We start from the raw sequence: 13,122 nt of genomic DNA, 5'->3' as shown, positions 1-13,122 counted from the left end.
GCATCGCTGATTGGTTTTGGACTTATATTCATCATTAATCAGTTTGGTGTAGAGAATTCGACTTCACTTACATATGTTTCTGTTTCATGTCACACTTGCTGACTATCCGATGTAAGTCAAGGGATACGTGTCCGCCGTTAGGCTTCAGGGAAACAAGAAATTCGTAGATTGTTTTATTTATTGTGGCAATATGAGTCTGACTTTGTTTGCTGTTTTAACTGAAATTTAATTCGTTTATAGTATTGTTACTATCATCCAATCATAAAAATAATTGCAATACGAGGGTCGTTTGAAAAGTCCGTGCAAAGTCAGAGAGATAGCACCACTGGCGCGTATCGAGGTTATGTTTAGTTAGTAGCATCTCTTGGAAGAACACACACCAAGTTTCAGCCAGATCGGTCTATTTCTTTGTGTTTGGCATTCGTTTGAATCGAGGAAGTCGAGTGATTTTCAAAAAATGTACGAAAAAGAATTTCGTGTGTTGATTAAACACTACTTTAAGAAAGGCAAAACGCCTCTGGAGACTAAAGAGAAGCTTGATAAACATTATGGTGACTCTGCACCTTCGATAAGAACAGTTTATAAGTGGTTTCAAAATTTTCGGAGTGGCCATATGGGCACAAATGACGCTGAACGTTCTGGACGCCCTGTTGAGGTTACTACTCCAGAAATCATTGATAAAATCCATGATATGGTGATGGATGACAGAAGAGTGAAGGTGCGTGAGATTGCTAGTGCTGTGGGCATCTCGAATGAACGGGTACATAATATTTTGCATCAACATTTGGACATGACAAAGCTATCCGCAAGATGGGTGCCGCGATTGCTCACGCTTGACCAAAAACGAAATCGTGTGAAGTGTTGCAAGGACGGTTTGCAGCTGTTGCAAGAACTTTAAGCGTCGTTTCGTCACTGTGGATGAAACATGGATACATCACTACACTCCTGAGACCAAAGAACAATCTAAACAATGGGTTACCAAGGAGGAATCTGCGCCAAAAAAGGCGAAGACCGTTCCTTCGGCCGGTAAGATTATGGCGACTGTCTTTTGGGATTCGCAAGGAATAATCCTCATCGACTATCTGGAAAAGGGTAAAACTATTACAGGTGCATATTATTCATCGTTATTGGACCGTTTGAAAACCGAGCTGCAAGAAAAACGCCCACGATTGGCCCACAAAAAAGTCCTTTTCCATCACGACAACGCACCAGCTCACACCTCAGCAGTTGTGGTCGCAAAATTTATGGAAATAGGGTTCCAACTCGTTTCACATCCCCCCTATTCTCCAGACTTGGCTCCCTCGGACTACTATTTGTTCCCCAATATGAAGAAATGGCTGGCGGGAAAAAGATTTTATTCAAACGAGGAGGTGATTGCAGAAACGAATGGCTATTTTTCAGACTTGGACAAATCCTATTATTCGGAAGGGATCAACAAACTAGAGCAGCGTTGGACGAAGTTTATAAGCCTAAAAGGAGACTATGTTGAAAAATAAAAAAGGTTTACCCCCAAAAATTAAGTAGTTTTTATTTTTGCACGGACTTTTCAAACGACCCTCGTATTCCTTTCAATTGGTTGTATTGAGTTTTGTACTTGCTGAAGTATCTTTGGCATTGCCCGATTTGGTGATGGTTGATAGTAAACAAATTAACGTGTTACTTTTTACATTTACTTTTTCGTTTATTTCGGAGGTATGAATTAAATCCGGTACAGTAATGAGGTATTAAATTTCGTTACACTTTGTATCAGTAGAATTTAAGGAAATAATAATTAATGTCACAATTAACAAAAAATCTACTACCTTCTAATCCGTATTATTAATATTATAAATTTAAAAACTTTTATTGAAATTTATGAATTTACTGCAATATTTTTTTTCGTGCTTGTTTAAAAACTATTTGAAATTTGAAAATCTTAGACACAAATTAAATTAAAGATTATCCACTATTGAAAATATTACTTTCTACAGATTATCACCTCCTTCACCTGGAGGACCCAGAAGACCAGTGCCAACTCAAGCAGGAAGTACAGGCGGACCAACTTCGAGGGTTCCTCCGCCAATGCCACAAACAAACAGACCTGCTCCAGCTATTCCTTCCAGACCTGGACCAGGCGCTCCTCCAGGCAGACCAGCGCAAGGAGCTGCCTTACCCCCTCCTCTTATTCCTTCGTAAGTATAATTTTTTATCTATTTTTTCATAAAAAAAAAAATGGAGATACGTAAGGCTATTCTGTTAGTGAATATTTTTCTATTCTGTTGTTCTTTTAACTGCTACTTGTTTTGTTTTAATGCTTATTCTATTTCTTGTAGTTGTTTAGACTAAAGTTTTTTTTTTATTTAGAAATATACTTGAGTTGAGAAAAATATTTTAAAGTATTTGTCATTCTGTGAACACTTGTGTAAAAGTTAAATGCACGTATTTTGTCCTACATACACCCATTTCAAGTTATTTTATTTTCTAACTTCTAATTTTGAATTACATTCTTTCACGGTGTACTAGAAATATATTCTCACCTAAGATTTTCTCAATAGACAACGCGCACTAATAGTAGTCCTTATTGTATATACGATTTAGCTAGTAAATATAAACGTAAATCTTAAATATATTCACTTGAATTATAGATAAGTTAATTAATTAAATTGAAATAAATTCATTTTATCAGACTGAAACAAAGTTCAAGTAACTGATTTAAAATGGAGTAAAGGAAGAAAGTTATTCTAAGGACCATTCTTTGCATTTCCAGTTCTGAATATATATTTGGCCAAAGTCAAAAGGAAAATTAAAATCTGCTTAAAATGCAGATCATAAATCATGAAAATTCATTTAAATCTCGAAAATTGGAAAAAAAAATTAATTAAGAATTAATTTCCTTGAATTAAGGCGCGCAACATCTGGGTCATTGGTGCCGGAGCCTTTTTCAGTTCGTTGCCGGCCTGCAGTGCTTTTTCGTTATTTTCAGCGCTGTTCATCACCGCACAATGAACTGTAATCAACTGAACAAAAAAAAAAATCAAAATACCTAAAAGAGCTGCCAAGTATAAGAAAAAAGTAGGGCTTCTTTTCATACTATCGATAGTTTTTGAATAAAGAATCATGTTTTCAACCAAATTTCGTTATCTTATTTAAATTATATATTGATATTGCATTATTAGTCTACTCAGAATTCTAACATTAATTGTATTCATTTTCGATTTAATCAAACTTAACGAGCCTTTTTTTTTTTTTTTAGATAAAATGAAATTAAAATAAATAATTATTTCAATTTTTGCAACAAATAAAATGAAGCAAGTGATAAATAATATTGGTAAAAAACCTTGAACCTGGTTGGTTTGAAGCCTCTAAAGCTCACTATGCGGTGATGGACAGGGCTGCTTAAACGAAAGAATACTGTCTAGGGGACGTCAATAACTGAGAAGGCACTGGGCGCCAATGACCAATAAAGTTGGCGCGTTTTAAATTAAAAATAAATTTTAAAATATTTTGTCAGTCTACCTTTGTTTTGTTTAACGTACCTTAAAGTTTGCTGTGTGTATCAAACGTACTAATTTGTTACTTACCTTTTTCTAATTTCTTCTAATTACTTAAAATACTTGAATTGCAAACGCTTTGAAGTTATGGCATGATACAGTTTAATAATGAAGCAACCCTTAGCATTCTAAGTACTTTTCCTGCCTTTTGTGTAACTAACACACTGTGATTTGTGTCATAAAGGGTTTGCTTTATTTCAGGCGTCGCTAGGTGTCTTCAGACCTTGTCACTGTTCTTCTATTAAAAACAAAAACAAAAACGAATTGCACTCACCACTTAACATTTTGCATTTACTTAGTTTGTATCTCCCAATAATTTGAAAAACATATTTAAAATTAAAATGGAAGAGAATATATTTGGCATTTATCAAAATTATTAATTAAAAATCAGTAACTAAGCCTCAGTTAGAAAATTCATGATATATAGCAAGATTATTCAAGATAGATTGGAAAATTCTATTTGCAATTGTATATATTGATTTAGTTTAAAAAAAAAAAATTATTAAATCTTTTATTTTTTTAAGTAAATTCTCCAATTGAGGCCTCTTGATCAAGTGTTGTGAACACAACTATATTTAGTGTTGTATATGTTAACTTTATTTGTAAATATAAATTGTATAAAAAAGGAAAGGTGTCATTTGCTTTAATGGTTATTGTTATTACTGTTTGCTTCTTAACTATAAAAAGAAAAAAGTATTAAATTTATGTGAACTGATGGTAAACTAATTTTGCCGTCAGTGGCTTTATAGCTAATTGAAATATGATGTGTTAGGCGCGGTAGTGGTCAGCAAATACAGATACCACAGAGGTTACAGCAAGAAGTTGGAAAAGTAGTCACCCAGGCCGCAGTCAATGAACTTACCAACGCTTTCGCAGCTCGCTTCAAGTAGATAATTTATTTAACATTTTTACTTTATTATTTGTTTTTTTATTTTTTATTTGAATATGTTTATTGGCCAGGACTAACTCTAATTTAAGTTGTCTCGTTTGGTTTTTGCTGCTTTACTATTTTCTTCCTGTATGATGTAATGTGAACAGTATTTCCTTATGCTTATTAGAGAATAGTTGAATGAATTAGTGAGTAGTATAAGGATCTCGGAAGATCATGTTCTGAAAAAGAGTTTTAGAGAAATGATTTGTTTGCAGGGTGCTCAAAAAATAAAAATAAAAATAAGGTACTGAGAGAGAATGAGAGAAAAAATATGCGTATATTTATCTGTCTTGCTTATGTTGTAAGAAAGGGCCTTGATGTGGAAGCGTACTATTTTGCCCGTCTTCCTATTTGGAATTCCTAAAATATATATAATTAAAAAAAAAGTCATTCCTTATATTTGATTTTTACGCATTGGGTTAGGTAATCGAAAAGAAAAAGGTGAATAATTAAATGACTTAACCAATAATTAGTCTATAGAAATGCAACCTTGGGATTTGGCTCTATATATTTGTAAATTAAATAATACTACTTAAACGGAATAAAATGAATATATATTGAATGTTAATATATCCCATTTGTTGTAAAATGTATTAAAATTTATTTAGGAAAATATTCCTTTTTTTTTGTATATAATAAATTGAATAAGCGACACCAATAAAGTTAGTTAATTTAATTTCTAGCATTCTCAGACGAGTTTACATTTTTTTATTTACAATGATAAAATTTCTTTTGCTTTAAATAATGGTAAATTGCTGAATAGTCTGTATGTTTCTTTATTTTTTATTTAATCTTTTTCCATAAAAAAAAAAATCAAATAAGAGTTACCAATGAAATAGGCCTATGCTATCTTATATGACAGATTATAATAATAATAATAATAATTATTATTATTAAACAACATTACGTTGCACTTAATGAGTATAAAGATGCACTTATGCAATTTAAGCAAATTTATTTAAATAAAATAATAATAATAATAATATTAATGAAAAATTTGCACATAGTTTCAGAGCAATCAAAGCATATTTATCTAGAAATATATTAACAGAAAGAATGCTACAGCAATTTTATCTTATAGTAGCGAAATAGTTATTTAAATAATATTATATTATGCATATTAATATATTAGTGAAAATATCCAAGTATACTATATGAATAAAATATGTGCTTCTGAAACATCGTTTTTTGACTGTTGTTGTTGTAGAATATGCAGATTTCACATAAATCTAGAAAAGTTTCTTAAATACACTATCAGTTTTTGCCTGACGAGGTAAACATTGTCGAGTAATAAATGGCATTAATTAATGAACATGTATTTAAAAAAAAAAGAAAGAAATAGTGTAGGTCATTTTTTTTGTTGGATTTAAATTATTTTATTTTGAGTTTGTAACCGAAGTATTACTAAATAAAAATAATTTTTGAAATGCTAGATACAAAAACGTAAACCCTTATTTTTTTTGAAGATTATTTTAAATATGTAATTATAAATTTCGTATAGCATTAAATTGAAAAAAAGAATTAAGATGACATTGCTATAGCTATTTTGTAATCTAAATAAACATGATAGTTTTTATTGGTATCACCAATAATAAAATTACAAAAATATTGTATTTTATTAAAAAGAAGCATAAAGAGATTGGTAATGTATGTTATTGTTAAAGGAATTGTAATGATGAAATTTGTTATATGATATTGTAGCAATAGATTAAAATCTCTTTGTTTTATTTGTAAAGTAAGTGTTCATTATATTTAATATAAAAACAGCCAGTATTATTTTTAATTGGTGTAGCATAGAGTGCCTAAAATACTCACTTCCACTGAATACAAAGTAAAAAGAAGGAAGAAAAATACAGGTAAAGCCACGATTACATTTACCTCATAATTTTGTATTATTAAAGTTATGTATGAATTACTTTTATGAGTAAAATTGAGAATTGTTCATTCCTTTATATTATTATTACTAATGTGTATATAAATTAATTATTTATAATCAGATATCGTTTTTTTGTTACATCTTTTATAGTATTTTTTGATATCCCATGAAACTAATTATTTTTGCACCATTTTATTATTTTTATTGTATGTATAAAAAAAAAGATCTGTCAAGCCAGTGTATTTAGGTAGGAAGTGTAATGCAAATAAATGTAAATATACATATTGTTGGTGGATTTTTTGGCGAAATTACTTTCATCCTTCTCCATATTTGTTTTGTATAAATGAATGTACCAATTATTTTTTACGAGGACTGTGGTTTAGTTATATCATCTACATCCAAGCTGTTATTATAAGAACCAACCATTACTTCTTGAGGACTTCAATATGGATGACTTTAACATTTTATTAAATACGAAAAATCACTTTTTTCTTGAATAAACATTAGCAAATAAATTTTACTACTTTAGTTTGAATTAATTTACAATTTTGTGAAATATGTTTTCCATTGGTATTTAATTTTTGTCCCTGCTTTGTGGTCTGCTTTCGAGTGTCGAGTGCTAATCTCTACTTGAATGCTTTGCAATGGTTTTGGTTTTTGTCTTTTACTTTATCTTTTAATAATTATTTTTATTATTTAATTTAGTTGATTTTTTTAGTTTTTATTTTAATTTACTGTCTCTTCTATTTCTTTTTTTTTTATTTAGACGACCAGTGCCCACAGTTCCACCTAAACTTCCAGAAAGGCCGCAGAGTGGACATTTTGGCAAACTTCATTGATCAATATTTCCATTCTAAAATTAAAAAACAAAAAAAAAAAACAAAAAAATTGAAATGGTGCGTCTCCAAAATTAGATCGTTGATGATAAAATTCTATAATACAATGAGATTGTAATAGAGGTTTGATATCGTTATTTATCTATGAAAAATATATTTCCTGTAAATATTTATACTAAGTATTGAAAATTACAGATTATCAAATGACATTACATCAAGTATAATTTAAGTTTCGTACTTTTTAAATTTTTATTTTGGTGGGTACCGTTACATTGTTTCTTATATTTTTATTATTAAATAGTAAATTTAAAATACCAAAGTTATTTTATGAAGTATATGAGTAATTATTATAGATTTCTTTTGTAATTTTTAGTTGTATATATTTTGTTTAACAAACAAGTGATAATAATTTTATCGTTTTTGATGTATTTATTTTTTTTAAAAGCCATTTCATGTTTTTTCTTATTTATTTATTTTTGAAGTGTAGATGACATTTTTAGGACGAATCATTTCAAATTCCTAGTTACCAGATTGAAAATTGTTCGTGTCCAACATTCCATACCTTATTGTCTCTCTTACTCAGTTTCTGTCAAAATCAGAATTAGAAAAATATGGTTTTAGTGTCAGAAAATTATTTTGTGAAGTAATAAAGTACAAAATATTCATTCTTCGTGTGTGATAATTGTAATAATTTTAAATTCATTACTATTATTTTTGTTACTGTTATTGTTTAAAATCTAATGTAAATTTACTGTAAATAAATAGACATAGCACTTAACCTAAAACTAAATCGAGCATTTTGACAATATATAATTCAGAATTTGTACATATTTTTGTATAAAATACCATTTTGTTGATTATTGCAGTACTTAATCATTCGAACAATTTTTGACTTTTTCATATGTGTTATATGAATGCTTAGAACGTTAGAAAAACAAATTAAATTTAATTCCTTTAGATCTTGCTGCTGATGGAACCGTAGAAATCATTAAAGATTAGAACCTCAGGTTTTAAAATTTTTAATTGAACTTCTGTTTTTTTAAAAGATAGTAACACCACTGTGTGTGAAAACTTGTAAGATATAAAGGCAGCTTGTGGTACGAAGAATCGCGAAATCTGAATGAACGAAAAGTATGCACCATAAAAAACTTTCATTGCGTTCTCGCGAAAAAAATTCAAAACTATATTCTCATACGTGATGAAAATTTAGGTCTCCAGAATTGGTAGATGTTTCTGAATAATTGACATTAGGTAACTAAAAGCAGAAATTTGATGGAAAAGATTTGAAAGTCCTAACAATAGTCAGGAAGGTTTGGAAGCAGGATTTCTGCAAAGAGGCCTTATATATCAGATGAGAGTTGGAATATTATTACGTAAGTATCTAGTCTTGTCAAATTCTCATAAGATTTGAGACTTCCACAGGTTATTTACCGCTTAGATACTACAGTTTAGTTAGAGAAGAAAGTAGATTGATAATCTCTTATCTATTTTAGAATTTAAAGTATCGTAATGCTAGGATCAGAAAAATTTCTCCAAAATATTGTGAAGATTACTTTTTATTGTAATTGTCGAGTCCCTCTTAAATATTAGGAATGTGATGTTTTAGAACAAACCCAGAAATATAAATACAGAAATCAAGCCAAATCTACGTGTATCCGTCCAACTGCCTTAGCAGTCCAGTGGTCTGTTTTCTCGTTACAGAAAGCACTGTCCATCACAAACATTAATCTGTAGTGGCTCCTTAGAAGATACAGCATAAGGGCAGCTCGCTAAGGTAATTGGATATTTCAATAATTTCAAAATATATATTACATGTAGTCCAAAACCGATCAAAGATATATATATATATATATATATATATACATATACAATTTATAATATTTTTTATTTTATCTGTAGCTCGCGTTTTATTGTATCCATAATCGGTTTTTTTATTTGCAAACTGAGTGATAGTAATTATGTCCACAAGATTTGTTCGAAACTCTTTCTTTAAGAAAATGAAATTAAGATTATGTCTAAACAAAATAGCTTATTACCTAAAGATGATTAATAAACAAGCGAAACATTGGTAAAGTGAAATAATTTTTTTATTATTTTGTGATAACTTCTCCAACTGTAGTAAGTATACATTTAATTATTGGAATAAGTGCTACTGATTTTATTCTTAAAATGGAACAACAAAAAAAGGTCTGATAAGCACTTTTCTAATTGAAGACAATTCTAAGATAAGAGATCCATATGCCTTTACCTAGCTAATATGCGTTAGTAAAAGGATGAAGACATTTAATATTCTTTGAGAAAAAATATGATAGAAGCTTTTTAAATTTTAGGTTTTTTAAAAACAGCGCTGGATTGCTTGTTATTACAGTGGCATAGTTCGCTCTTGCACGCTTATTGGTCAACCAATAGGCCAATGAATTTGCAGGAGGGTTCAGAGACTGTCACAGGCTTGGGGGAAAATGGTCGTATTCCCTGCTGTAGACGTTAGTGTGTTGTGTACGTCGTTCTTATTGTTGAAAGATCGTATTGTATTAGTTAACATATATATTTCATAACATTTCTTGTATTTTTGTGTGTCACTATTCAATTTTGTTTCTTAATTTTACTTATAGTGTCGTGTTCATTCATGGAATTGTTTTCTAGTAAATTTTTCTGTGAGTGTTTATTAAATGTAGTATTAAAGATATGACCAGACTGTTATGTGATTTCTTCTGTAACTTGTATAAATATTAATTGTTAATTATGTCGCCTTATTGAACAAAATTTTGGTTGGTCTGATTTGTTTTCCATCCTATGTATGTTAAGTGTTAAGGTAAAATTACTGGAAAAGTGAATTAGTTAGAAAGTGATGTCTTATTAATATTATCAAAACAAATTCTAGAATCAAATATATTGCAATGCATTCTTCCAATCAGTATCTAATCAGCGTTCTTTTGTTTGTTTCTTTTGATGATCACATACATTAAAAAACTCCCATGAAGGTTCTTTGGTTTTCACCCCCTAACATTGATGTTATTGCCAGTACATCATCATAAAAAGTAGTTTTGTTTTTTATATGGAAGTGTGCAAAGGAGTGTAAGTGTTTGTGCGATGGCATTTATGATGAAAAAGAAGAAGTACAAGTTTACAGTAGAAGTTTGTCTGGAAGAAATAACCGCTGTTCCCTTTATAAATGGAGTGCTCTTTGCAAAACTCAGGCTATTAGATGGTGGCAATTTCATCGAAACATCTAGTCGGTAAGTGCTCGATTTTCATAATTTTTTGCACGTTAATGTGAATTGTAAACAAAATATTTTTGCTTACAATTTGTTGATGCTTTAACGTTAAGATTTTGTGTGTATTAATTGACAAAATCTTTGTCATTTTCTATTTAATATTAACTAAAAAGTAAAATAGATTAAAGTGTAAATCTAGTTGAATGAATTCAAATTTCGTGGGGGTGGGGAGTGCTAATTATATTTCTATGAATTTCTAGGACCTTTGTTTAAAATCTCTAATAGTTGGCAAATTCTGTAGTCCAAAAAGTTGTTTATCATGCACTCGTATCAAAATTGATAAGATAATTTTAAGGTAAGAAATTTCTCTTATCACTTGATGTTGCTGTTACAAGTCGAAGGTATCACATTTGAATGGTTATCGTAATTGCTAACAAGTAACGCACTCTACCATAATTTTATAGTATTACACTTGACTGTTGTATTTTTTGGTATTGTAGGTTAACATTTAAGAATTAAACTGCTCAATTAGGTAAGGGATTCCACTCCTTGAGTTAGAAGAATCGTGAGATAATTTTTCTGCCGTTTTTCTAAATCAGATAAAAATTAAAATTGTAGAGAGAAAATTATGAATACTGTTAGAGATTCAGATATTCATGTTCAACTTTTTTTTTTTTACTGTAGATTTCTTTTTGTTCTGGATATTTAGGCAGTAACTAATATTCTTTTTTTTTTTACTTTACTTTTTTACAAATTTTAATTGTTGATTTAATCATTTTCAAGGGTACATTATCAATAATTGGTAAAATCTTCAGTTGGACGAGAATAAAGAAAAATTTTCATCTTTTTTATTTAATTTAACATACGAGGGTCATTTGAAAAGTCCGTGCAAAAATAAAAACTACTTAATTTTTTGGGGTAAACCTTTTTTATTTTTCAACATAGTCTCCTTTTAGGCTTATACACTTCGTCCAACGCTGCTCTAGTTTGTTGATCCCTTCCGAATAATAGGATTTGTCCAAGTCTGAAAAATAGCCATTCGTTTCTGCAATCACCTCCTCGTTTGAATAAAATCTTTTTCCCGCCAGCCATTTCTTCATATTGGAGAACAAATAGTAGTCCGAGGGAGCCAAGTCTGGAGAATAGGGGGGATGTGAAACGAGTTGGAACCCTATTTCCATTAATTTTGCGACCACAACTGCTGAGGTGTGAGCTGGTGCGTTCTCGTGATGGAAGAGGACTTTTTTGTGGGCCAATCGTGGGCGTTTTTCTTGCAGCTCGGTTTTTAAACGGTCCAATAACGATGAATAATATGCACCTGTAATAGTTTTACCCTTTTCCAGATAGTCGATGAGGATTATTCCTTGCGCATCCCAAAAGACAGTCGCCATAATCTTTCCGGCCGAAGGAACGGTCTTCGCCTTTTTTGGCGCAGATTCCCCCCTTGATAACCCATTGTTTAGATTGTTCTTTGGTCTCAGGAGTGTAGTGATGTATCCATGTTTCATCCACAGTGACGAAACGACGCTTAAAGTCCTGCGGATTCTTCTGGAACAACTGCAAACCGTCCTTGCAACACTTCACACGATTTCGTTTTTGGTCAAGCGTGAGCAATCGCGGCACCCATCTTGCGGATAGCTTTGTCATGTCCAAATGTTGATGCAAAATATTTTGTACCCGTTCATTCGAGATGCCCACAGCACTAGCAATCTCACGCACCTTCACTCTTCTGTCATCCATCACCATATCATGGATTTTATCAATGATTTCTGGAGTAGTAACCTCAACAGGGCGTCCAGATCGTTCGGCGTCACTTGTGCCCATATGGCCACTCCGAAAATTTTGAAACCACTTATAAACTGTTCAAATCGAAGATGCAGAGTCACCATAATGTTTATCAAGCTTCTCTTTAGTCTCCTTAGGCGTTTTGCCTTTCATAAAGTAGTGTTTAATCAACACACGAAATTCTTTTTCGTACATTTTTTGAAAATCACTCGACTTCCTCGATTCAAACGAATGCCAAACACAAAGAAATAGACCGATCTGGCTGAAACTTGGTGTGTGTTCTTCCAAGAGATGCTACTAACTAAACATAACCTCGATACGCGCCAGTAGTGCTATCTCTCTGACTTTGCACAGACTTTTCAAACGACCCTCGCATACTGGGAAAAAATCCCTCCGTATCAAATATTTTAAATTAGTTAATGTTAAGTAATAAGCGAAAATCATGATTTGGGATCTCTTGGAAGAACTAATCAGGTTCAATTACGATTCCCACTTTATTTTACATAATTTTCTTTAATCTTAAGAGAATGTTATGTTAAATCAGCGATCGCCCTATGCAGAGTTTGCCTAGCCTTGAGCAATGTTCTAGCGCTTTATTAATTCTTTTTTTTTTTCTCAACAATCATCTCTCTCTCTTTTTTTTTTTAAAGATTTAATTAAGCTTGATTAAATTCGTTTTTGAGATTTAGTTATTTTTTTTTTTTATTTTCGCTTACTGAACGGAAGTACTGCGATCGTGTAACGTTTTGAAATAGAATTCTCACTGGACCACAGTTTTTGGTGGTCCATAAGTCCAAAAAGGTGGTTTGTAGGGAATGGCCTGTTTATGTATGAATAGTGTTTATGTACAAGATCACTGTAAACGTTTTTTAGGCAAGTAGCAGAATTTATTTTTCTTCTCTTAGTGAACACATTTCATTTTATCTTTATAAGTACAGCAATAACTTTT

The 13,122-nt window shown here is 30.9% G+C and overlaps 2 protein-coding genes across 14 annotated transcripts in view; both read left to right on the top strand.

The window, feature by feature from the left end:
- The window catches only part of shi (dynamin-1 shibire), a 39,221-nt gene extending 31,258 nt beyond the window's left edge, over window positions 1-7,963 (top strand). For 4 of the 11 annotated variants that reach the window (XM_074137654.1, XM_074137655.1, XM_074137656.1 and 1 more), the window contains 3 exons: window positions 1,971-2,171; window positions 4,303-4,416; window positions 7,104-7,963. In XM_074137654.1, coding sequence (XP_073993755.1) covers window positions 1,971-2,171; window positions 4,303-4,416; window positions 7,104-7,176 — 388 coding nt within the window. In that variant the 3' untranslated portion in view covers window positions 7,177-7,963. Of the gene's footprint in view, window positions 1-1,970; window positions 2,172-3,232; window positions 3,689-3,731; window positions 6,633-7,103 lie in introns of those variants that run through there. The other 7 variants (XM_074137665.1, XM_074137659.1, XM_074137658.1 and 4 more) reach the window with 4 other exon arrangements.
- A 1,641-nt stretch (window positions 7,964-9,604) lies between these two features.
- The window catches only part of LOC141459160 (early estrogen-induced gene 1 protein), a 166,214-nt gene continuing 162,696 nt past the window's right edge, over window positions 9,605-13,122 (top strand). Inside the window, exon 1 of one of the 3 annotated variants that reach the window (XM_074137874.1) lies at window positions 9,605-10,409. In XM_074137874.1, the coding sequence (XP_073993975.1) occupies window positions 10,264-10,409 (146 nt within the window). In that variant the 5' untranslated portion in view covers window positions 9,605-10,263. The remainder of the gene's footprint in view (window positions 10,410-13,122) is intronic. The other 2 variants (XM_074137899.1, XM_074137909.1) reach the window with 2 other exon arrangements.

Source organism: Rhodnius prolixus, unplaced genomic scaffold (genome assembly GCF_049639745.1).
Source record: "Rhodnius prolixus isolate KJV_2025 unplaced genomic scaffold, Rpr scaffold_1, whole genome shotgun sequence".
Classification (NCBI taxonomy): domain Eukaryota; kingdom Metazoa; phylum Arthropoda; class Insecta; order Hemiptera; family Reduviidae; genus Rhodnius; species Rhodnius prolixus.
The sequence above is the reverse complement of the archived record's forward strand: the minus strand, read 5'-3'. Positions and strand labels throughout refer to the sequence as shown.